This window comes from Lampris incognitus, chromosome 5 (genome assembly GCF_029633865.1).
Source record: "Lampris incognitus isolate fLamInc1 chromosome 5, fLamInc1.hap2, whole genome shotgun sequence".
NCBI lineage: Eukaryota > Metazoa > Chordata > Actinopteri > Lampriformes > Lampridae > Lampris > Lampris incognitus.
The window spans coordinates 12,521,271-12,543,647 of NC_079215.1; the positions used below are offsets into that span (position 1 = coordinate 12,521,271).

General features: G+C 47.6%; 1 protein-coding gene across 1 annotated transcript in view; it reads left to right on the forward strand.

Annotated features, from left to right (window-relative positions):
* prom1b (prominin 1 b) overlaps nt 1-22,377 on the forward strand; it is a 36,474-nt gene that overhangs the window by 13,444 nt on the left and 653 nt on the right. The window contains exons 2-26 of the mRNA XM_056280322.1: nt 5,327-5,388; nt 5,946-5,972; nt 6,201-6,406; nt 8,670-8,790; nt 10,109-10,172; nt 10,288-10,377; nt 11,117-11,140; nt 11,964-12,181; nt 12,356-12,430; nt 12,594-12,657; nt 13,332-13,340; nt 13,541-13,700; nt 13,902-14,054; nt 14,191-14,314; nt 14,488-14,591; nt 14,694-14,778; nt 15,097-15,243; nt 15,350-15,421; nt 19,343-19,435; nt 19,723-19,740; nt 19,906-19,959; nt 20,070-20,150; nt 20,488-20,556; nt 20,914-21,003; nt 21,921-22,036. Coding sequence (XP_056136297.1) covers nt 5,327-5,388; nt 5,946-5,972; nt 6,201-6,406; nt 8,670-8,790; nt 10,109-10,172; nt 10,288-10,377; nt 11,117-11,140; nt 11,964-12,181; nt 12,356-12,430; nt 12,594-12,657; nt 13,332-13,340; nt 13,541-13,700; nt 13,902-14,054; nt 14,191-14,314; nt 14,488-14,591; nt 14,694-14,778; nt 15,097-15,243; nt 15,350-15,421; nt 19,343-19,435; nt 19,723-19,740; nt 19,906-19,959; nt 20,070-20,150; nt 20,488-20,556; nt 20,914-21,003; nt 21,921-22,036 — 2,326 coding nt within the window. The remainder of the gene's footprint in view (nt 1-5,326; nt 5,389-5,945; nt 5,973-6,200; nt 6,407-8,669; nt 8,791-10,108; nt 10,173-10,287; nt 10,378-11,116; nt 11,141-11,963; nt 12,182-12,355; nt 12,431-12,593; nt 12,658-13,331; nt 13,341-13,540; nt 13,701-13,901; nt 14,055-14,190; nt 14,315-14,487; nt 14,592-14,693; nt 14,779-15,096; nt 15,244-15,349; nt 15,422-19,342; nt 19,436-19,722; nt 19,741-19,905; nt 19,960-20,069; nt 20,151-20,487; nt 20,557-20,913; nt 21,004-21,920; nt 22,037-22,377) is intronic.

Below are 22,377 nucleotides of genomic sequence, written 5' to 3' on the forward strand. Positions count from 1 at the left end.
TGACCCCGACGTGATTTCGACAATAGAGCTGTAAAGTACTAATAAGACACGTTAGCCCCTAGCTAACGGGTCTGACCCTTTAGTCGAGCGGTTAGTGATGTCGCCTTGTGGTGCAGTACACCTCGTATAGAATCCCGCACCGAGCAAGAAAATAACCGGTTACAGAACGTTTGTTGACAGATAACGTTTCATCACTCACGTAAGTGACCTCTTCAGTCTAAACTGACTGCAGGTATCCCCACCTGTATAAACAATACAGCTGCATAACGACCGAAACCAACGACCAGTTTCATGTGCAAATATGGGCGTGACCATTAACTGGAGTTTCAGTGGCCATGTGTACTAGCGCCCACCGTCCCGGGATGGTCGCTCCGTCTAAACACAGATGGACTCTTTGACTCCCCGTTCAAACCAGCGCCCCTCCCTATCAAGAATGGGCACGTCCTCATCCTTGAAAGAGGGCGGCAGGCCTGTAGGTGGGTGTAGACTGCCTGGCCTGACGAGATAGCTATTCAGCGTGGAGAGCTAACGCGGTCCTACAGTCAGTCAGTCGGTAAAACGGTCGTCTACCCAGTCCGAGTCGAACCCCCCGAAACATAAAACACAATAACAACGCACGAACACAAAAACAACGGTTTGATCGCGAATGTAAACAGTCCCAGAATACTTTGCGCTCCCACGGCGTGAAACTGCCGGCAGCAGGAGCGAGCGGCCTCTCCTGTCGCGACAATATTGTAACGTGCATGGATAAGGAGACACGCTGGCCGCTGGCTGGCGGGTCTAACCTTGAAGTGTAGCGGATAGCGAGGTCTCCTGCGGTGCGGGCGATACGGATTCGCTTCCCGGCTGCGGCAGTTCCTGTGGTTGCGTTGTCCCCCGAATCCGCTACACTGTTTTAGCAAACTGCCGTAACCTTAACTACAAACCAGAGACCACGTATGTTCATTATCATCGTTTTTTTGTTGTTAGTTTTAAATCAAGACAAACTCATCATGTCCTCAGACAGCCAAGTAACTTGTGTTAGCTAGCTAGGTGTAGCAGTAATATCAGCAGCCTGCGCCATTTTACTAGGCTGAATTTGTGGCTGATATGAACCATCCCGTTAGTGAGGTTGGGCTGGATGCCAGTATTTGGCATAGGTGGATGCAAGGTAGGGAGAAAAATAGGTCAGAAACTGACAAGTTTTCATAACAGAATGTAAATTGCGCTGATATTCTGCTTAAGCAATGTTTCGATTTTACAAAATGTTACTAATATAGTTCGCGGAAGGTTACCTCCAATTTTTTGGTAGCTAACAAGTCATGGTAAGGTTTGGAAATTTGAAAAGGTGTTGGCAGCCTGTGTATATTTGTAAAATGTAAATTAATTCCAGATTATGTAAATATTAAAGAGACTTCTATTCATATTACTTTGTAGAGGAGCTCAAGCAGGAGTCGTGACAACTTTCTCTTTCGGCTACACAACGTGCACCATTTATTCCTTCCACCATTACAACAACAAGAAACCCGCGCAGCGGAAGTGTGTCACTGTAAACCCGAACCGAGGAAACAGCAGCTGTAAACTAACGTTCCTACTAGCTCAGTAAGGGGAATTATGTAGCCCCATAACCACTACACACGTCCCCCCAGAATTCGCCTTAATACGAAAAGTCAGTGTGGCGAGGGGGGCGGAACTCTCTGCCCCAACGGCTCCGCTGAACAGGAGCTGGGGCTGGTTAACCGCAGGCAAAGCAGCAGAGTCCTCACAGCTGGACCGGGGAAAGGGAGGGGCTGGGTAAGCAGGGGGCGGCTCGCCGGGGGAGGGGGGCAGAGCCGGGGGGCGCCCCCGCCGTGGGGACAGGGCAAGACCAACAGGGCGGTCTAAGTCCAGGTGAGCAGACTTGAGGAGATCCACAGAAACCCGCTCCAGCCTGCTGCCAACCTCCACCACAAAGTGCTTATCTCCAGTGTTACCCGAAATGGGCCGTCGTAGGGTGCGCGTCGTGACTGATGAAAACATACTCCGCCGACCGCAGCTCCGTGGGGACATAGGACTGAGAGCCGCCATGCTGAGAAGTGGGGACCGGTGCAAAAGCCCTGGCTTCCTCCTGCAGCGCAGTCCGTTGGCATCTGGCGGACCAGGGAGCTGTGGCGAACAATCCGAACGGAGTTGTCGCAGCCGTTTTGGGGACATCAGCGGGATGGACGGGCACCTGGTGGTATCCACGGACGAGGTCCACCTCGGAAAAGATCACTTTCCCAGCCAGGTGGGCGGAGAAATCTTGGATGTGAGGGACCGGGTAGCGGTCCGGTGTTGTTGCGTCATTGAGCCGACGGTAGTCACCACATGGACGCCACCCACCGCCAGGCTTAGGCACTATGTGGAGGGGTGAAGCCCACGGGCTGCTGGAGCGACGGATGATGCCGAGGCGCTCCATGTTCTCAAACTCCGCCTTGGCGACAGAGAGCTTGGTCGGGTCGAGGCGCCGAGCTCGGGCGTGCACCGGCGGGCCGGTGGTGACGATGTGGTGCTCAACCCCATGTTTGGTCGTAGATGACGAGCATGTGGGCTGAGTGAGGTCAGGGAACTCGGAGAGAAGATGGAGAAACACGTCCTCGTTGGAGAGCATGCTGGACAGCCTGACGGAGCCTGTATCGCTGAGTGCACACGCGTGTGAAGCGAAGGTGACGGCGTCAATCAGGCGTCGATTCCTGACGTCCACCAGCAGCCCATGAGCACAAAGGAAATCTGCACCGAGGAGGGGAAACGCCTCAAAAACCCCAGCTGAACCGCTGTCCATTAAAACACATGTCAATGTGCCTCGTGCCGTACGTACGGATAGAGCTGCCGTTAGCAGCTTCCATGGGAGGGCCGTGAGGCAGGTACGACACTCCTCTGCGCCCCAGTCTCGCATAGGAAACGCCGCCCCGAGATGGAGTCTCGCAGGAAAAGTAGCCTGTTGTCCTCCACGCCGACGCCCATGGCCATTAGTGAGCGCCGGCCTCGGCGTTTCCCGACGAGCTGAAATTGCACGGGGAGGTGCACTTTTTCGCCTTGGCCCCGAACTTTGCATGGTAAAAGCACAGGCCGGGCTCCTGTCGCCGACCGGGGGTTGCCAGGGCGACCACCACGGAGTCACCAGGTGGTGGCGTGGGCAGGGGGGTGAGCGCGGACGCGCAGTGCTGCTATTGGCTGGCCAGGAAGAACTTGTCAGCTTCTTCAGCTAGCTTGCGGCAATCGGTAACGCTGGCGTTAGCCAAAGCGGTCCGCACCTGAGCAGGCAGTTGTCGCAGAAACAGTTGGACAAAGAGGAAATCAGGTGTGTGCGCCGGTCCCAGCAGATTCAGCATTGTGTCCATGAACTCGGGTGGCTTGCTGTCACCCAAGCCTTGCAGAGACGGTGGGCCCTCTCGGCGTCGGAAAGTTCAAAAATCTTCAAGAGGTGGTCTCTGAGCCCCTTGTATTTGTCTGCCGCCGGAGGATTTGTAAGGAGACTCACCACCCTAGTCGCAGTCGAACACCCGAGCGCCGATACCACGTAGTAGCATTTAGTAGCATCATCCGTTATCTTGCGGAGAGCAAACTGCGCTTCCGCCTGGGCGGACCACGACTCCCAGAACTCCGGCCATTTGAGAGAAACCGCGTTGATTTCGTCAACCATGTTCGTTGGAAAGATTGTCTCTGATAACTACCAAGAGACAAACGTCGGGGTCACCAGTGTAGAGGAGCTCGATCAGGAGTCGTGTCAACTTTCTCTTTCGGCTACACAACGTGCACCATTTAGTCCTTCCACCATTACCACAACAACAAGAAACCCGCGCAGCGGAAGTGCGTCACTGTAAACCCGAACCGAGGAAACAGCAGCGGTAAACTAACGTTCCTACTAGCTCAATAAGGGGAATTATGTAGCCCCATAACCACTACAACTTTGTATAATTATTCTCTTCTTCAGTGTTAACAACACCATTGATACAGATACACAGGAGAATGTAGTTACAGAAAGATTTGATTGTCATCAGCTGTAGTTTTGTGTACTGCCAACAGTATCTAAAATTACTTTAATTAGCGTTTTAATGTTCAGAGCAGAGAGTTGTCTCACCTTGTTATATTTTATTTCCAGTTTTGTCAAATGATATCAATCAGATTTTGTAGTCTGTGCACACGTGCACCCATGGCAACCCTGAAACCACAGAGCCCCCCCCCCCCACACACACACACACAACAAATCCCAGTGTAACCCCTGCTGCTTGATAACTTTGGATTTGTAATGTGATGCTGTATAATAAGGTAAGAGTATTGTGTGAGCTCAAATGCCTTTACTGATGATGTCACTCATATCCCCGTCTCCAGTTCTGCTAACTCCTGCACCACGTTACATTAATGTGTGTTTTTGTGATTTCATTCATCGATAAGGTGCATTTGTGTTTGGATTCATCGAGCAAGTAGTTTTGTGTGTAGTCTCATTGATGAGTCGGATGCTGCCTATGCAGTTTATTGGTCCCGGCCAGGCTTTCCGTGCCAGAGACGCCGCTGTTTACAAGCAAACAATATATCTAACCGACAACCGGTAGTCGTCAACAACTTATGTGTCCTCATCTCACCCAAGCGTATCCCAGTTAAAGGTCGAGACAGATGCTAAATGACTTTGTTTGCAGTTTGATGCTACGTTGGCCTCCGTCTGCTTGTTTCATAGTTGTGATGGTTTTGACCCCTCTGTAGTATATCAGAAGGCCTTTTGCGTGTCAGATTTTTCTCACCTTTGTATGCAGTTTCAAGCAAGTGGTAGTATTACCTACAAGGGGGCGTCCGGGCAGTGTAGCAGTCTATTCCGTTGTCTACCAACACAGGCTGTCCGGTTCAAATCCCTGTGTTACCTCCGGCTTGGTCGGGCGTACCTGCAGACACAATTGGCCGTGTCTGCGGGTAGGAAGCTGGATGTGGGTAAGAGTGGCATAATTGGCTATGTACAATTGGGGAGGGGAAAAAAAGTATTACCTACAAAGGATGTACGTATGTATGTACGTGTGTGTATGCATTTATAAGCATGTGTTTCTGCTCAAAATATATGTTCCATTGTCTACAAACATACATTTACATGTACTAAATATAGTAGTGTGTGTGTGTGTGTGTGTGTGTGCGCATGTGCAAGTCTATATCTGTCATGGAACGCTTACCTGCCAGTGAACATATAACAGCTATGTCACGTTTTAGGTTGGATGACCTCCATAAGCGTGTAAAGCGGTGCCGTAAGCTACCTGATATATAGATCGGACTGTTAAAATGCTAACTGTTATTATAATGTACAGCGTCCCTTGACAGCACTTGTCTGTGTATCTTATTTTCTCAGATCTGATTGTCAAGGTCATTCAGCAGAACATGGGGGGCTTGAAAATCAAAGAGTGGAGAAAGGTGGGTGTTTATCGCAGGTGCACGCCATTACATCAACAAGTCGATACCAAGCTTAAGTGTTTTTGTTTCAGATTCAAGATTTGAATCATAAAATCACTCTTTAAACTTGTGTTCCCGCAGCTGTTGAACAGCCATAACTGAAACCTTGGCTTGCTCGTTAGACATGGTATTGCTGTGAGGAATAGTTGCTGTGTCCTGCTGTCTCGTAACCATTCACTGAATATTTTGAAGTGTCCAGTCACAATACTCACTGTGTTGCAGCTTCTTTCCCAACACTGCTGATATCATCTTCTCATGATTTCATTGGGAGTTTTCTTTTAGGACACTGTCACTGTTTTCTCTCATATTAGTATTGATTTATTAATGTTAGCCTATAATAAGACCTGTTGGCTGCCATACTAACATTGTTTTTGTGTGTCTGTTTCTTAAATGCTGTGGCTCTGTGTGTCTGTGTGTGTGTGTGTGTGTGTGTGTGTGTGTGTGTGTGTGTGTGTGTGTGTGTGTGTGTGTGTGTGTGTGTGTGTGTGTGTGTGTGTGTGCCCGCTCTGCTGTTACAGCCGGAAAACGTCATCCTGTTGCTGCAGGTAAAGTCATTATGAACACCTTCCTTAACTGTGAACCAACGCTAAAATACTAAGATATCTTAAGAATAACGAGCATGTGGGCAGGAGGGTTGTTGGGATGCTGGGAATAAATAGAAATGTGAGGAATTGATGAGAAGCGGGACTGTTGAAGGGAAGATGGGTGGATGGTGGGCAAAGGGCCCAGTTTGTGTGAATGTTGTGATGGTAATACGCACCTCCCTCTTACAGGGGCTGTATTACGAGGCGGGCTTCATTGTATGTGGCACGGTCGGGATTGTGTTCCTGGTTCTCGTCCCTATCGTGGGCACGTGTTTCTGCGTGTGCCGCTGCTGTGACAACTGTGGCGGGGAGATGCACCAGAGACAGAGGAAGAACATTGACTGCCGACGAAGCTTCTTCGCTGCCTCGCTCTTCGCGACCTCCATCTTCATCACGTGAGTCTAACAAACGCTGTGCAGTTTTGCTTTCATCGTCGTCTGTCAGCTGGCAAGTTTACTGGATGAGCAGAGGTAGAGAGGCACCAGGCCCCCCCCCACACACACACACACACATACAAACGTACACACACATAGACCGGTTTGCTGTATATGTGCGCGCACATGCATCGATACACACACAAACATGTGCACACTTGATAACGAGTGCGCATACACATGCAAACGCACACATTCGCATAGACAGAGACGTACAGCGCAGGTGGGATACCCGCCCTGCAGCAGATAGTTACAGGGCCAAGGCAACAGGAGAGAACACTGCAGGTAGTTAGGTGTCACTGATATGGCTTGGCTGACTGTGAGAGGACTCTCTGTCTACATGAATGCCGCCCCCCTTCGCCCCCTCCCCAAATACACACAGACACACACAAAACACACACACAAGTTATTGTGATGAAATGGAGATGATATTGTGTGATATAGGCTTACTTTTCCATCTCGTTCTCTCACGGGATGCAGGTAATAGATGCCTCTTTCTCCTCCCTCCTCTCTTGTCTTTCTGCCTCTTTCTCCTTTACTTCTCCCTTCATCTCTCTCCCTCTCTCTCTTGCTCTCTCTCTCTCTTTCTCGCTCTCCATTTTGCTGCCAGGAATACTCCTGAGCAGATGAATAAGACGGGGACTTTGCATTGTCACGGATATGAAAGCGCGTCTTACTGTGTTGCCAGCGAAAAGACTTGTGAAATCATTGCTTTTACGCTTTGAATAGATCTCAATGATGGCGAAATCTGTTACCGGTGACAATAAAAAGTGGAGAAATTAACATAAAACACGCTAACATGGGCTAACTGCCAGCCCATGCAGACTGGCAGTCCCGACAGTCATCCTGGCGTTCGCCCTCTTGGACAGTGAACTTTTGGTTATTGTAATATGTTGGTTTTTGTAGTTCCTTTTGTAGTTTGGATGTGTGTTCTTTTAGGCTGGATGTGTTTTCGTCTTCGTGTTGCACTGCCGTGGGCTTGGAGAAACGATACTTCGTTTCATTTCGTGTGTGCAGGCAGGTGCATGGAAGGAAATGACAAATGAATGTCCCTGATTCCTGGTGAAAGACAGCGGCGCGGCTGTTGCCGTCCTTGCAGCTGACAGTGGTGCACCTCCTCACTTTATAAGGAGCCTCACCGAGATTGCGTGTTTCTACTCATTTTAATGCAGTGGGTTTTCGACACTTTCTTGCTTTCTTCTTCTTCTTTCATCGAAGCATAGCTTTATGAAAATGAACTGCTGGAATCTGCCCATGTGCACACACAGTTACTCACATAAACTTCTCACTTTATGCACCACCACCGATGTCGAGCCATCGTCAAGGCGGCCCAGCGTATCACCGGTACCCAGCTCCCAGCCATAAAAGACATTTATCGCAAACGCTGCCTTTGAAGGGGTCTCAGGATCAGCAGAGATCCCACCCACCCCAACCACGGACCGTTCTCCCCCCTGCGCTCTGGGAGGCGCTACAGGAGCCTCAGAGCCCGCACTACCAGGCTCAAAAACAGCTTCTTTCCCCAAGCTGTTGCCCACCTGAACCTGGCCACCCACTGAATGTCTGTAGATATTTTGAAATATTTTGTACTCGTGCTCTTTTTTAACTTATTTTTAGCTTTTGGCCTTCATGTGTGTATATCTTATACTGTGTTTGCTGTGTTTGTCTGTGTCTGTCTTGCACTGTTTGGTGAAGCCACAGCCCTCATTTCATTTTTAACATGTGCCTGCACATTGTCTTTAATGACAATAAACTGAATTGAATTGAATGATGGAGAAAAAGAACACCCCACTGAGTCAGACATGAAAAGAGACACACAGGATACGATAGATAGATAGATAGATAGATAGATAGATAGATAGATAGATAGATAGATAGATAGATAGATAGATGGATGGATGGATGGATATATATATATAGAGAGAGAGAGAGAGAGAGAGAGAGAGAGAGAGAGAGAGAGAGAGAGAGAGAGAGAGAGAGAGAGAGAGAGAGAGAGAGAGAGAGAGAGAGAGAGAGAGAGAGAGAGAGAGAGAGAGAGAGAGAGAGAGAGAGAGAGAGAGAGAGAGAGAGAGAGAGATGCAATTACAGGGGGAAAACGAAAGAGACTGGGAAACGGGCTTTTTAAGAATCATGTCGTTAATACCTTAGTGGGGGTATGATGCCCTCTGCAGGTTAACTGTCCTTATTACATGCCTTTACTGTATGTGTGTGTGTGTGTGTGTTTCAGGGTGGGTGTGCTATTTGCCTACGCTGCGAACCACAATATCAGCGCCCAGATCAAGAGCACCCGGCGACTCATCAGTACAAATATTAGAGACCTGAGGACATTTGCTAACAACACACCTGTGGTATGCACAAGAACCATGCACACACACACACACACACACACACACACACAACACACACACACACACACACACACACACACACACACACACACACACACACACACATGCACACACATGCATGCAGACATGCACACACACACACAGGACATTTGCTAACAACACACCTGCGGTATGCACAAGAACCATGCACACACACACACACACACACACACAAACATTGATATATATGTATGTGTTCCTCTCTAAAGTGTAGGGTTGAGCATTGTTTGGATTTTAACGAGTCTGATTCCGATTCTGCTTCTCGATTCCGGTTCTTTGAGAGGCGGGTCAAAACAGCTCACAGGCTTATTTCATAGAAGAAAATTTTATTTAAAAAAAACTTTATACAAGCCATTCTGTTTTAACAACGGATCATTCATGTGAGGGTGGCACGGTGGCGCAGAGGTTAGTGTGGTCGCCTCACAGCAAGAAGGTTCTGGGTTCAGCCCCGGGGTAGTCCAGCCTTGGGGGTCGTCCCGGGTCCGTCCTCTGTGTGGAGTTTGCATGTTCTCCCCGTGTCTGCGTGGGTTTCCTCTGGAGCTCTGGTTTCCTCCCACAGTCCAAAGACTAGGTATGAATGTGTGTGTGTGTGTGTGTGTGTGTGTGTGTGTGTGTGTGTGTGTGTGTGTGTGTGTGTGTGTGTGTATGTCAGCCTCTTGTGATGGCCTGGCGGCCTGTCCAACGTGTCTCCCCGCCTGCCACCCAGTGACTGCTGGGATAGGCTCCAGCATCCCCGCCACCCTGAGAGCAGGATAAGCGGTTCATATTGTAACGTGCATGGATAAGAAGACACGCTGGCCACTGGCTGGCGGGCCGGACCCTTTAGTCGACTGGTTAACGTTGTCGCTTGCGGAGCGGGAGACACGGGTTCGCGTCCCGGCTGTGGCGACGGTCTCCCGGACTGCCCCCCGAATTCGCTACATTGGTGTCAGAAGTGGGATGGAGCGACCGTAAGGCCATCGGAAGCGTAGGCGCCCTGAGGCGTGAAGGAGCTGATATGCTTAAGCGCGGGGACGCGCTTCCCGAAGGAGGGGGGGTTGTGTAACGTGCATGGATAAGAAGACACGCTGGCCGCTGGCTCGCGGGTCTGACCCTTTAGTCGAGCGGTCAGCGAGGTCTCCTGCGGTGCGGGCGATACCGGTCCCCCGAATTCGCTACGGTATTTAGGAACCTGTAGGCAGAATCGACACTTGAATTTCTTAACGATCCCTTCGGAATCGGAATTTTGGAACCGGCTCGATGCCCAACCCTACTGAAGTGATTGTGTGTCTTGTTGCAGCAAATTGAATACCTGACAGCCCAGTACACCACAGCAAAGAACAAAGTCCTGTCGGACCTGGACAGTGAGTTGAACACTTTACAGATTTGACTAAATTTTTTTTTTTACTGTAGATGTATGCCTGAAATGTGACCTTCTAGCCTAGCTTGCCGGTCTAACTGTGCTATGTTGTTTGCCAGACGTTGGACCTTTGCTGGGCGGTAGGATCCACAGTCAGCTTGAGAAAGAGGTGGTTCCCTCCCTGGACACCGCCTTACGCATGGCAGGAGGTAACGCAGCCCCCTGTAATACCTCATAGTTTCGGCTAGCTCAGACGACTGCACAGTCGAGCCAAAACAGAACCCAGCGTCTTGTCACAGCTTGCAAATGCGTTAAAATGAAGCTTTTCACCGGGTACCATGGTGGTCTATTCCGTTGCCTACCAACACGGGGATCACCGGTTCGAATCTCCGTGTTACCTCCGACTTGGTCGGGCATCCCTACAGACACAATTGGACTTGTCTGTGGGTGGGAAGCCGGATGTGGGTATGTGTCCTGGTCGCTGCACTGACGCCTCCTCTGGTCGGTCGGGGCGCCTGTTCAGGGAGGAGGTTGAACTGGGGGGAATAGCGTGATCCTCCCACGCGCTACATCCCCCTGGCGAAACTCCTGACTGTCAGGTGAAAAGAAGCAGCTGGCGACTCCACATGTATTGGAGGAGGCATGCGGTAGTCTGCAGCCCTCCCCAGATCGGCAGAGGGGGTGGAGCAGAGACCGGGATGGCTCGGAAGAGAGGGGTAATTGGCCGGATACAATTGGGGGGGGAAAAGGGGGGAAACCCCCCCCCTTTCAAAAAAATAAGATTTTCAGTCTCTTATGGTTCCCCTCTCCGTGCATATCCTTTCATACGGAGCCTGTGATGCGAGTCCTCTGGGTTTTTTATCAAAGACATGTCTCTTTTCTTCATTCAAGCTCACCATTCCCTCTTACTCATTCTCATTTCCTCTTAACTACCTTTCACCCATGCAGCAAAAGTTGAGAGTGCCATTAAAGGTAACAGGAGCTCTTTTTTTTTTAGAGGACTGGCTTTGTGGTGACCATGTCTTGATTTTCAGTAGAACTTGTCCTCTGTCACTATCGTGTCCTGAAACCGCAGGGGTTCTCAACCTTTCGGTCGTCGTTGTGCATTTTTAATTTTTCCCATGGACGGGACGTGTGTGTGTGTGTGTGGGGGGGGGGGGGCACGGACACTGAGACACTGACGAAGGCCCAACAAGCTTACATGTTTGTCGGTTTTTCCTCCCTCCGACTGTCAAAATATAATGAAACTGAATAAAGACAACATTGGTGAGGGGGAGGGGGGGGTGGAGTGCGGGCTTTCTGCCTTTAAAATAATTTGTGTTGTTCCGTTGGCACCCTGCTCGTACCTGCAGCAAATGCATAAAACAGAGAAAAGAAGATCTCGGTATCGTTCTGATTGAACTTTAACCCCAAATCTCCTCCATTATTTGCATAGACAGACCACACACTGGATGTAGCGCACATCGGTGCACCATGAGGAAAAAAGTGAGAGATCGTGCAATTTGGAAAAATAAATGCACGTGACTCTGTAGCCACATAAACTATACTCCCTGAACTGGGGCCAGGTCACGGATCGGCGGTTGAGAACCACTGCTCTTCAGCGGCGCATTGCTGCTCTGTGGTCAGCGAAACCAAGTCCTGTTCTCTTCCCCTCAAACTGGTTGTGTGAATGAATCCTCACCATACAGTAGTAGGATGTGTCCCTGTGCTGTAAGTGTATCTGTGTGTGTGTGCGCACACAGACCTCCAACATCGTCCTTTCCTTCCCTTCCCCTCATTGTCTGCCCCCGCGTAGCCATGCGGGAGACCAAGGAAGCCCTGGAGAGCGTTGGCTCCTCGCTGGAGGTCCTTCAGGAGGGCACGATGAAACTGCAGGTCAGTCTGTCTGGGGAGCGCGCCTCTCTGTCCAACACCCTGTCCGACCCCACCTGCACTAACGGCGCGGTCGCCCACACCTGCAACACCATCCGTGCCACGCTGTCCCAGCTGAGAGTCAACGCCGACTTCACCAAGGTACAGCGTGTCATCTTCACTGGAAAATGTCGAACACACACAATTACCCATAAATGGCAACAAAATTGGGGAAAAATGGAAATGGAAAACTAGCATTTCTAAATGTTCTGCTGTACCTCTTAAGTGTTCTCTTTTTTTTCACGCCCTCTTCCTCTTTTTTCTGCTGTGTGACAGCTCCCAGACGTCACTCGGCCGTTGGCCACCGTTGACACCGTGCTGAAGACAGACCTGAGCAACATTGTCCAGAAGGTTAGTTACACGATCCTCCATAGGTTAACCGCTACCCCCCGTCAACCCCTCGTGTTTATTATACACAGATCCATGTCTCTGTCCACGGCCCACATTCCCGGTGATCGGAAAAAGAGGTGCCTTGTTCTCCATTTTCAGATTTTCTCTTTTTTCCTGCCTCTAGGGTTACTCGTCTTTTAATGATACCCCGAGGCTCGTCAAGGAGCAAACTAAGAACGTTGTTTCAGGTACGTGTATGTTTTGTATGTGTGTGTGAGTGTGTGTCTGTGTGTGTGTGTTTGTTTATCTCAGTCCAACTGCACAGCATTTCTACCTTCAGTTCATTGTGGGGTAGTGAGACCACCTGTGGACAGTGGGGCCGTAAGTGGGTATAATGTTATGAAGATTCTAAGGGCGCCAGACTAGAGGGGGCGCCACAACGGTGCTCAAAAAATATTGAAGAGAAAAATAATGATCCCACCCGATTACCCAATGGCATATGGCCAGATCTTGTCGAAGACCTCTCTGATTCGCGATCCACGGGAAGGAGAGATCCACAGGAAAGAGCCCACAGGTTCAGTCTGGGCTATGGTGGCATCACATTCCTTTTTGTTAAGAGCATTTTATATGTAAATTTGTCAACCTAAGAAGACGGGTCCCTTATTGGAGAAGCTGTTGGAGAGGGGATTGTTGGGCAGGCTGGTAGCATGGGATGAAGGTAGAGGAAGGGGTTTAATGTTTAGAGAAGTCAGGAAAATAATAAAATAATTATTTGATTAATTAAATAAATAAAAGGCGCTCAGCCATATTCTTTATCGGGGTGCAAAATCCCTGGCGGCGCCCCTGCCTGTGGACTCTTTAAAGTTTACGTTCTCTCTCTCCCTCTTATCTACAAACTGCCTACTTGTGGATGAAACCACAGCTCTTCCTCGTAAGTCCTTACTTTCCTCTCTTCTCTTTCACAACCTTGCAACTTTACAATATGGTGTCCCCCCCCCCCCTCCTCCCCGGTAACAGTAGCAATAGCACAAACGCCAATGAAAATATAAATAGCAAGATTTTATCTTATGTGATTGTGTTTGTGTGTGTGTGTGTGTGTGTGTGTTTGCCTATCTGTATGTCTGTCTATAGGAGTGAAAGGCATGCTGGACAAGATTGGGGGGGAGATCATTGGCTTCTTTAAGCAGTTTCCAATAGAGCCCTCGATGGCCAACTTCAGCATCTTCCTAAACGAAAGACAGAAGAGCCTCGAGTCCTACTACCCACAGATAGACCAGATAGACTTCTACAGGTAAGTGTGTGTGTAGGAGTATCTATGTGTGTGTGTGTGTGTGTTGCTAAATGTGTTTGTAAGCATAGCTATAGGTAGTATTGTTATATTAGGTTGTATGTGTGCAGCAATGCCATCATCATTAACTAGGGTGTTTTCTGGTTTAAGTTCATCAAAAGGTGTGTGTGTGTGTGTGTGTGTGTGTGTGTGTGTGTGTTACAGATGGATTGGCTGTGTGGGAGCCCTGTGCATGGTCGTCCTCATCTTGGCCTTCAACGTCCTGGGTCTGCTTTGTGGCATCTGTGGCTACGACAAGCAGGCCAGCCCCACTACCCGTGGCTGCCTTTCAAACACTGGCGGCAACCTTCTTGTGGCGTAAGTTTCCATGGGCTAGACAAAGACAGAATGAGGGGTAGTCAGAAACCTAGAGATGCTCAGATTGACAGACAAAAGGGTCTTGGGTCTGTTGGTGTGACACTATCGACCGTCTCTGTCTCCTTTTCATCGTCAGTGGAGTGGGTTTCAGTTTTCTCTTCGCCTGGGTCCTGATGGGGGCGGTAACCACTTTGTTCATTGTCAGCGGCAACATGGAGAAACTGCTGTGTGAACCGCTGGCTAACCGACAACTGTTTCAGGTACGACATGTAAATACTACACCTCTTCTTCCTCCTCTCTTCAGTCATCTTTCTTTTCTCTCACCCTGCATATTTTTACTGTTTTCTTTCATCTGAGTAAAATAGTGTTTACATAACAGATCGCCCCTTGACTCTGTGCACTGACATTTGTGTGTCTTTTGTTATTCTTGTAGATCATAGACACCCCATACATAGTTCATCCAGCCAAGAAGAACATTCTCGCAGAAATGGTGTTTCAAAACCCCAATTTGGACTTGACAGTGGGCAGCATGTACCAGTAAGACTCAGAGCACGAGCACGCACATAAGGTACAAACTAACATCAGTGATACAAAAGGAGAGACAACGAGTGACTGTGCTTGTGTGTATTCCTCTCATAGGGATTGCTATGAGAACAATGGCCTGTACCATGCTCTGCAGCTAGAAAACATGTTCTATGTCAACTCCTTCCTCAACAGGACTGTGGTAAGTATCTGCTGGCTGTGTGGGCGTGCATTGGTTTAGGCCCTTGTTTGCAAATTTGGCATCATTTACACGTTGTGGATCAAACAAGGGGAGCATTCTCTCTTTTCGCCATCTGGTTGAGGCTCAGAGTCAGACTGTTAGTTCAGTACCCCTGGAGACAGAAGGTATGGGGGCACATTGAGGATTGAACCTATGTCACCAGGTTACAGAATAACCTTGCTAATAGCTGTCTTTCTGTTGACCCTTTTTATGCACTGATTTGTGTTTGGAGCGAGATGAACAAGATCAGTGTGTGTGTGTGTGTCTATGTAACGATAGTACAACAAGGACCTGGCCAAGGTGTTTGAGAGTATCCAGGTTAACCTCGAGGATATCACCCTGTTGGAGCAGGAAGGCCGAGACAGTCTTATCAACTTTGCCAATTCTGGAGTTGGAGAGATCGACTACTCGGCTTACCTTGCTGAGGTAATACGTGTGTGTGTGTGTGTGTGTCTGTGTATTTTCTCTGTGTATAAGTATACAAGATTATCTCCCCATAATTCTCTCCTCGTTTTGTGTATGTTTGTTTTAGGTGAATAAGGGTGTCACTCAAGTGGATCTTCTGGGGTTCTCCAACGACCTGGAGGCCCAGGCTGACCAGCTGGTGAGTCTCATTCAGCTCCACTCTGGTTTCTCTCTGAGAATGGTGGACTTCTACAGACCATAAGAAAATATAATAATAATAATAATAAACCTTTATTTATATAGCACCTTTCAAATTCAAAGTTTACAAGGTGTTTCACAGGAAAACAAGGAAAAACAAAACAACAGGAATCATGAAAGTGTTAATAATAAAAATGATAAATAGTAACAGTAAATAAGATAAAGCAATAAAACATAAAACACAGTAATAAAGCATAACAATAGAAATTAAAACAATAAAACAAATGGTGTGGGAAGGTAGGATAAAAGGCTCACAGGAAGGCTAGACTATAAAAGTGTGTTTTAAGAAGAGACTTAAAAGAAGAGATAGACATAGCCATCCTAATCTCCTCTGGAAGGTCGTTCCAAAGCTTGGGGACCCTCATGGCAAACGCTCTGTCACCTTTGTTTTTTAGTCTGGATTTAGAAACCACAAGGAGAGCAGCATTTGGGGACCTCAGGGCCTGTGACAGCACATGGGGAGTTAAAAGGTCAGAAATATAGCTTGGGGCCAAACCGTTCCAGGCTTTAAAAGTGTTAAGTAAAATTTTTAAATCTAAAACTAACAGGCAGCCGGTGCAAAGATGAAAGGATAGGTGTAATCTATCCATCCATTATCCAAACCGCTTATCCTGCTCAGGGTTGTGGGGATGCTGGAGCCTATCCCAGCAGTCATTGGGCGGCAGGCGGGGAGATACTCTGGACAGGCTGCCAGGCCATCACACACACACATTCACACCTAGGGACAATTTAGTATGACCGATTCACCTGACCTATATGTCTTTGGACTGTGGGAGGAAACTGGAGCACCCAGAGGAAACCCACAAAGACACGGGGAGAACAATGCAAACGCCACACAGAGGACAACCCTGGACGACCTCTAAAGTTGGACTACCCCAGGGCTCGAACCCAGGACCTTCTTGCTGTGAGGCGACCGCGCTAACCACTGTGCCACTGTGCCGCCCCCAAGTGTCGTTTTCTGGTACCTGTTAAAATCCTGGCAGCTGCATTTTGGATTACTTGTAGTGAGGAGAGAGACTTTTCGATGCAGACGGAGAAATGGGAGTTGTAATAATCTAGCCATGAGGAAATAAAAGCACGAATGACTGTTTCAAGGTTTTTGGTAGATAGAAATGGCTTAATTTTAGAAATGTTCCCCAGTTGAAAAAAGCATGACTGTATGACAGATTTGATGTGGCTGCTCAAAGTAATGTGGAGTAATAATATGAGAGTGTGAACCTAGTAAGTTCGTAATTTGAGTGTTGGAGGAATCAGTGCCAAATAGAAGTATCTCAGTCAGTTTTGAGTTGCGTTGAAGGATATTTTGAGTCATCTATTTATGAAAGTCCTCGAGACACTTTATAAGTGAAAAATTTTCATTGAAGTTATTGGGCTCACGGCTAAGGTAAACTTGGGTATTGTCTGCATAAAAATGTAAACGGCCGTTGTGTGGTCTTGTGAGATGTTCCAAAGGCAGCATGGTGAACAGATCAGGCCAAGTACTGGACCCTGAGGAACCCCACAATGCAGTGTAGAAGTGGAAGACCTAGACTCAGCAATACCAACACAGAAAGTCCTGTTTGTGAGGTATAACTTAAACCATTCAAGGGCCGTGCCACTGATGCCCACCCATTGCTCTGAACGGGACAAGAGGATGGTGTGATCAATTGACAAACGCTGCACTTAGATCTAGGACTACTAAAATGGAGGGGCATCCAGCATCAGCAGCTAAAAGCAAGTCATTTATGACCTTAAGAAGGACAGTTTCTGTACTGTGGTGAGCTCTAAAACCTGATTGGAAAAATTCAAACATTGGGTTATCGTTCATAAAGGCTAAAATTGATTTGCAACAATCTTCCCCAGGACTGGCCAAAAAAGAAAGTTTAGAGATAGATCTAAAATTGTTGAAATCATTTGAACTGAGTCCAGGTGTCTTTTGTAAATTTATTTCTGATTTTTCCCTTTTTCTCCCAATTTAGTGGCCAATCGATCCCTATTTTAGTTCAAACACCCACCCTCGTACTGCATGCGTTCGCCAACTGCATCTCTCCAGCCGGCAGTCTCGAAGGAGACGCCTCGCCATTTTCGTGACAAGGCGACTGCAGGCCGAACCACTGCTTTTTCCGACACACACAGAGACGCATTCATGTGACGAACACAAGCCGACTCCACCCCCCTCCCAAAGACAGCGTTGACCAATTATTGCTGCTTCATCGAGTCAGGCCATAGTCAGATCTGGCGAGACCGGGGCGCGAACCCCGGTCCCCAGTGGACAACTGCATCGACACAAAGCTGATGCTTAGACCGCTACACCACTGCGGACTGAGTCCAGGTTTCTTTAGCAGGTCGAACAAGAGCATTTTTGAAATCACGAGGTACAGTACCAGAAGAAAGAGAGCTACTAAAAATGTTTAGTGTAAAGACAAGTTAGACAAATTATTCAGACAAATTATGTTAAAAACTTCTTTAAAAGCTGAGGGGGGAGAATGTCCAGAGGACAGGAGGAAGGGTTCATTTTGTTAACCATATCTAACAGCATAGGTTGAAGAGCTCAAAACAAGTATTCGGCCTAGCGGGTAAACAAACTGACGGGGACTCTATGGGTGAGGTAAAACTCTGACGAAGGAAAGAGCTCTATTGAGTGAAAAAGTTTAAAGACTCGTTGCAGATTTCAGGAGAAGCGTCTACAGAGGGGACAGGGGGAGCATCGGTGGCACGGCTTACAATGTTAAAAAGCACCCTTGGGATTAGAAATATTAGATTCAGTGAGATGGGAAAAGTGTGTCCAGCGCTTTTAACCTTTGTTGAAGAGCTTCATCAGAGCCTTAAATTCCTCGTGGTGGCCAGAGAGAGAGGCCTTCCACTGACGCTTTGCTTTATGACATTTACATTTTAAAACACAAGTGTTATCATTTATCCAGGGCTGGGACACGTGTTTAGTTTTGCTGGTTTTAAATAGTGCAGTTTCATCAAGGATGGAATTGCAGATGATATTGAAATTAGTTAGATGCTCACCCACTGATAATAAGGGCTCTGTATCGGATAGTATTCAAAACTACTAAAAATATTGGCAGAGGTAGAATTAAAAATTCTAGACTGTAACTGGGCACATGAGCAGATAAAACAAGTTGGTATAACCGAATTAAAACATATACAACAGTGATCAGAAATACAAGGATCAGCGCACATCAAGTCAGATAGTGTAAGACCATAAGATAAAACAAGATCTAGAGCACGCCCTGACAGTGAGTGGGCTCAGTCGGCGAGCGAGATAAATTTAAAGAATCAATCAGGGATAAAAATTCGGCACTTACTGTTAGAGGTGCAGCAGCCATGAATATTGCTCTGAGAATTCGTTTATAAAACCAAAAGAGGATTTGGGGTGGGGGGGCCTGTAGACTAGAAGGAACAGATACTGGGTATCCCCCTTAAATAGAAGTGGAGGTGCCTCGCTTCCACTTGTGCGTCTCATTGTGAGACATATACAAAAACTCTTTAGTTGAGCCCCGCTTTGACTTACAGAAAATGATTTTTTTTTTCATGCGAACCTCTTTCTGTGTGTGTCTGCATATACTCCAGTGAGGAAGAAAAACAGCCAGACAGCTTCTCTTTGGAAAATACTTCTGCTTCATGGTCCGTCATGAGGCGCTTTGGTTTAAACAAGCGAACCATTCACTCTGAAGGCACACACAAATACACACCCAGACACAGCATGTCCATGGAATGATAACTGGGCTATTTAACAGCATATGGAGCATGCAGCGCGCGGGGGGGGGGGGGGGCATGTTTGCATGTCTGTGTGTGTGTTGGCATACATTCACCATTTTGTATTTTTGTGTGTTTGTTCTTATGTGTGCGTCTGTATGTGTATGTGTGCGTATAGCCGCGTGGAGCCCTGGAGAATGCACTGAAAGGCCACGCCAGCAGCATTAGACAGATTCACAAGGAACAGGTGGTTCAGATGGAGCAAGCAATGGTAATCACCTAGCCACATCACAAACGCACACAAAGAACTGATGTTGTACACAAAAACTTCACCAGCATACTCACTTCCCACATGTACACGTACACATACACACACACACAAACGTAAGAACACCAATACAGTCATGTCCACATACTGTAGGTCAACTCATGCATGCTGCAACTTCCAATGTGAACTTCCTCCCTGGTGGGGGCAGCTTTTCTCACACCCTTTATTTATTGTCCCCCTCAACCTTGCCTCTTTTCTCTCTTCCTCCTCTTTATAAAATGATGGCAAAGAAATATGTCAGAGCACGGGTAAGCTGCTGGTGGTGCATTGTAGTTGGTGTGATGGTGTTTGTTGTCTGTGTGATGTGGTGTTGTGGAGCGTACCTTACAAAAAAAGGACTCGCACTAATATGCAGTGTTGGGAGTATGTTAGGTTTAGTTGGGTGATGGTGCGTGTCTTTTTTACCAATGCAGAGTTCACTGAGCCAAAGCATCAGGCAGCTGCAGAGGACAGCCGATGATCTACCGGTAAAGGAAATACGACATACAACTGACAAAAACATTGTGTACACTGGGTCTGTAGTGCGTGCTTAATGACTTTTTTCTCGCTCTCCTTTATTGCTCTCTTTCCCTCCCAGGTCAAGGTCACCAACATCCTGAGTGCCATCGACGCAGCAGAGTATCTCATCACTAATAACGCCTCACATGTGGTTAAACAGGTGAAGGGCTAGCATAGCCCCGTGCACCACACACACAAACACACACACACAAACACACATCTACCTTTGCTATCACCCTGGTGTGATGTGTGTGTCTTCATGGGTTCTCAGGTACCGCAGGTTATTTCCGATCCTTGTTCAGATGCAGTTTAGGGTCAGACCAAGTTATTGTCGAGAAAAATTACAACGGTTTGGACATAATCGGGTCCCCAAGTACACACACACACACACACACACACACACACACACACACACACACACACACACACACACACACACACACAAAGTTGATATTTTTTTAGCAAAACACATCCTCACCCTTCACTTTGGTGTCTAGGAAAAGAATGGCTACACACAGACCTTGGTGAGCTACTTCCGACAATACACAGAATGGGTGAAAAACTCCGTGAGTATATTCCCAGCTTCCTCCTGTGTTTTACTCATTTGCTTTTTGCAAGCAGTCCGTTCAAAATATAAACTTAACAATGATGTCTAAACAACATGTATATATGAAAAGTTAATTTGCAAAAAAAAAAAAAAATTAACGCAATTCCCATTAAGAATGAACTGGATGTTGTGTGTAGTGCTTCACATGGCCTACTTTACAAATCTGAAACCTGTGTGGTCATACAAGCCAAGTTGCAAGTTTGTTGATCAGCAGAAATCGCAGAGCACCACCGCTGTTATTTAGCTGAACATCTGTGTGTGTGTGTGTGTGTGTGTGTGTGTGTGTGTGTGTGTGTGTGTGTGTTTTGTCCTACAGCTGACTGCAGAGGTAGCCCAGTGTAAGCCCATCAGCAACCTTGTGGACAGCATTGAAATTGTCGCCTGCAGTTTTGTTGTCGACTCAGTGGTGAGACATTGTAACAATACTTGTGTGTGTGTGTGTGCAGACTTGTGGGTCTGAGCATCTGTATGTGTGTGTGTGAGTGAATGTTCTTGTACATGTGTGTACATGTATGCATGTGACTGGCGGGGATCATTTCATCATATACGGCGACGAGTCCCGTGGATCTCCACCGGAGACACGGTTTTCTTTAACCGTTTGAAAGAAGCCGTGTGTTCTCGGTGCGAGGACAGGTTTTTTTCGCTGCAGGTATTCGTACAGTATGTTCTTAAATCTCTGAGCTGGGATGGGCTCTTTTTTGGAGGTATTTGGGTTACACACATATAAGCCTCTTACCGTCCACTGCCAAACCCCCGAGAACTTGTAAAGTTTTGTTTATCTATGTATCTGCTGTGTATCTTGTGTGTGCAGTTGTGTGTGCATGGGGGGGGGGGGTGTTCAGCATAAGACAACCCGCAGGTTGTGGTCAATATAAACAGGGCATTTTTATATCGGTCTGCCAGCCATGTGTGCAGGCTCTGTGCGTGTGTTCATGTGGACAGACACACGTGTCGGTCTGTGTTCCCTGCGGCACACTTAAACATGTGTGTGTCCGCTAATGTGAAGGCATTTTGCAACGCGTACACTTTTTATGGTCTGTATGCGTGTGTCTATATACGTGTCTGTGTGTGTGTGTGTGTGTGTACTGTAGCAGCAAAAAGTTAAAACCTGTTATTACTGATGGCAGTCTGTAATTCAGACGGGGGACACGAGAGCTGCAGTTTCCCCGGCGTTGTAATGCAGAAAAACTGATCCAGACCTTCACGTTGGGTACAAGAGGAGTCCTTCATCAGCCTTTGTAGCTCATCTTGGAATGGAAAAGCACGGAAAACTTCGAAAATGTATGCGAGTAAACTGTGTGTGTGTCTGTGTGTGATTTGCAGAACACATTCTGGTTTGGTCTGGGAGGATGCTGTATCCTGCTGGTCCCCAGTATCATTCTCTCTGTCAAGCTGGCCAAGTTCTACAGAAGGATGGACACAGAGGATGTATTTGACGAGTAAGTATTCACATTCAAACCCCCCCCCACACACACACACACACACGGTCGAATAAAGCCACAATTGTGCACATTTCTGTAGTTGTTCTCTGCTAGTTTTTCCTCAGCCTTTTCTCTCGTGAATGGCAATCAAGTTGAAAGTAATCAAATTATGCCTCTCTCTCTCTCTCTCTCTCCTTCTCTCCTGCTGACATTTCTTTTATTCTTTCATTTTCTTCCATTCCTTTTTGTGCCTCTTGACATTTCCTCCGTCGTCGTCACAGTTCCTCTTACCCGTGGCTTGTTGCACTTTGACATGTGTCACCGATCTGAGCGTCCTTTCCTTCTCTCCCATCTGTTCC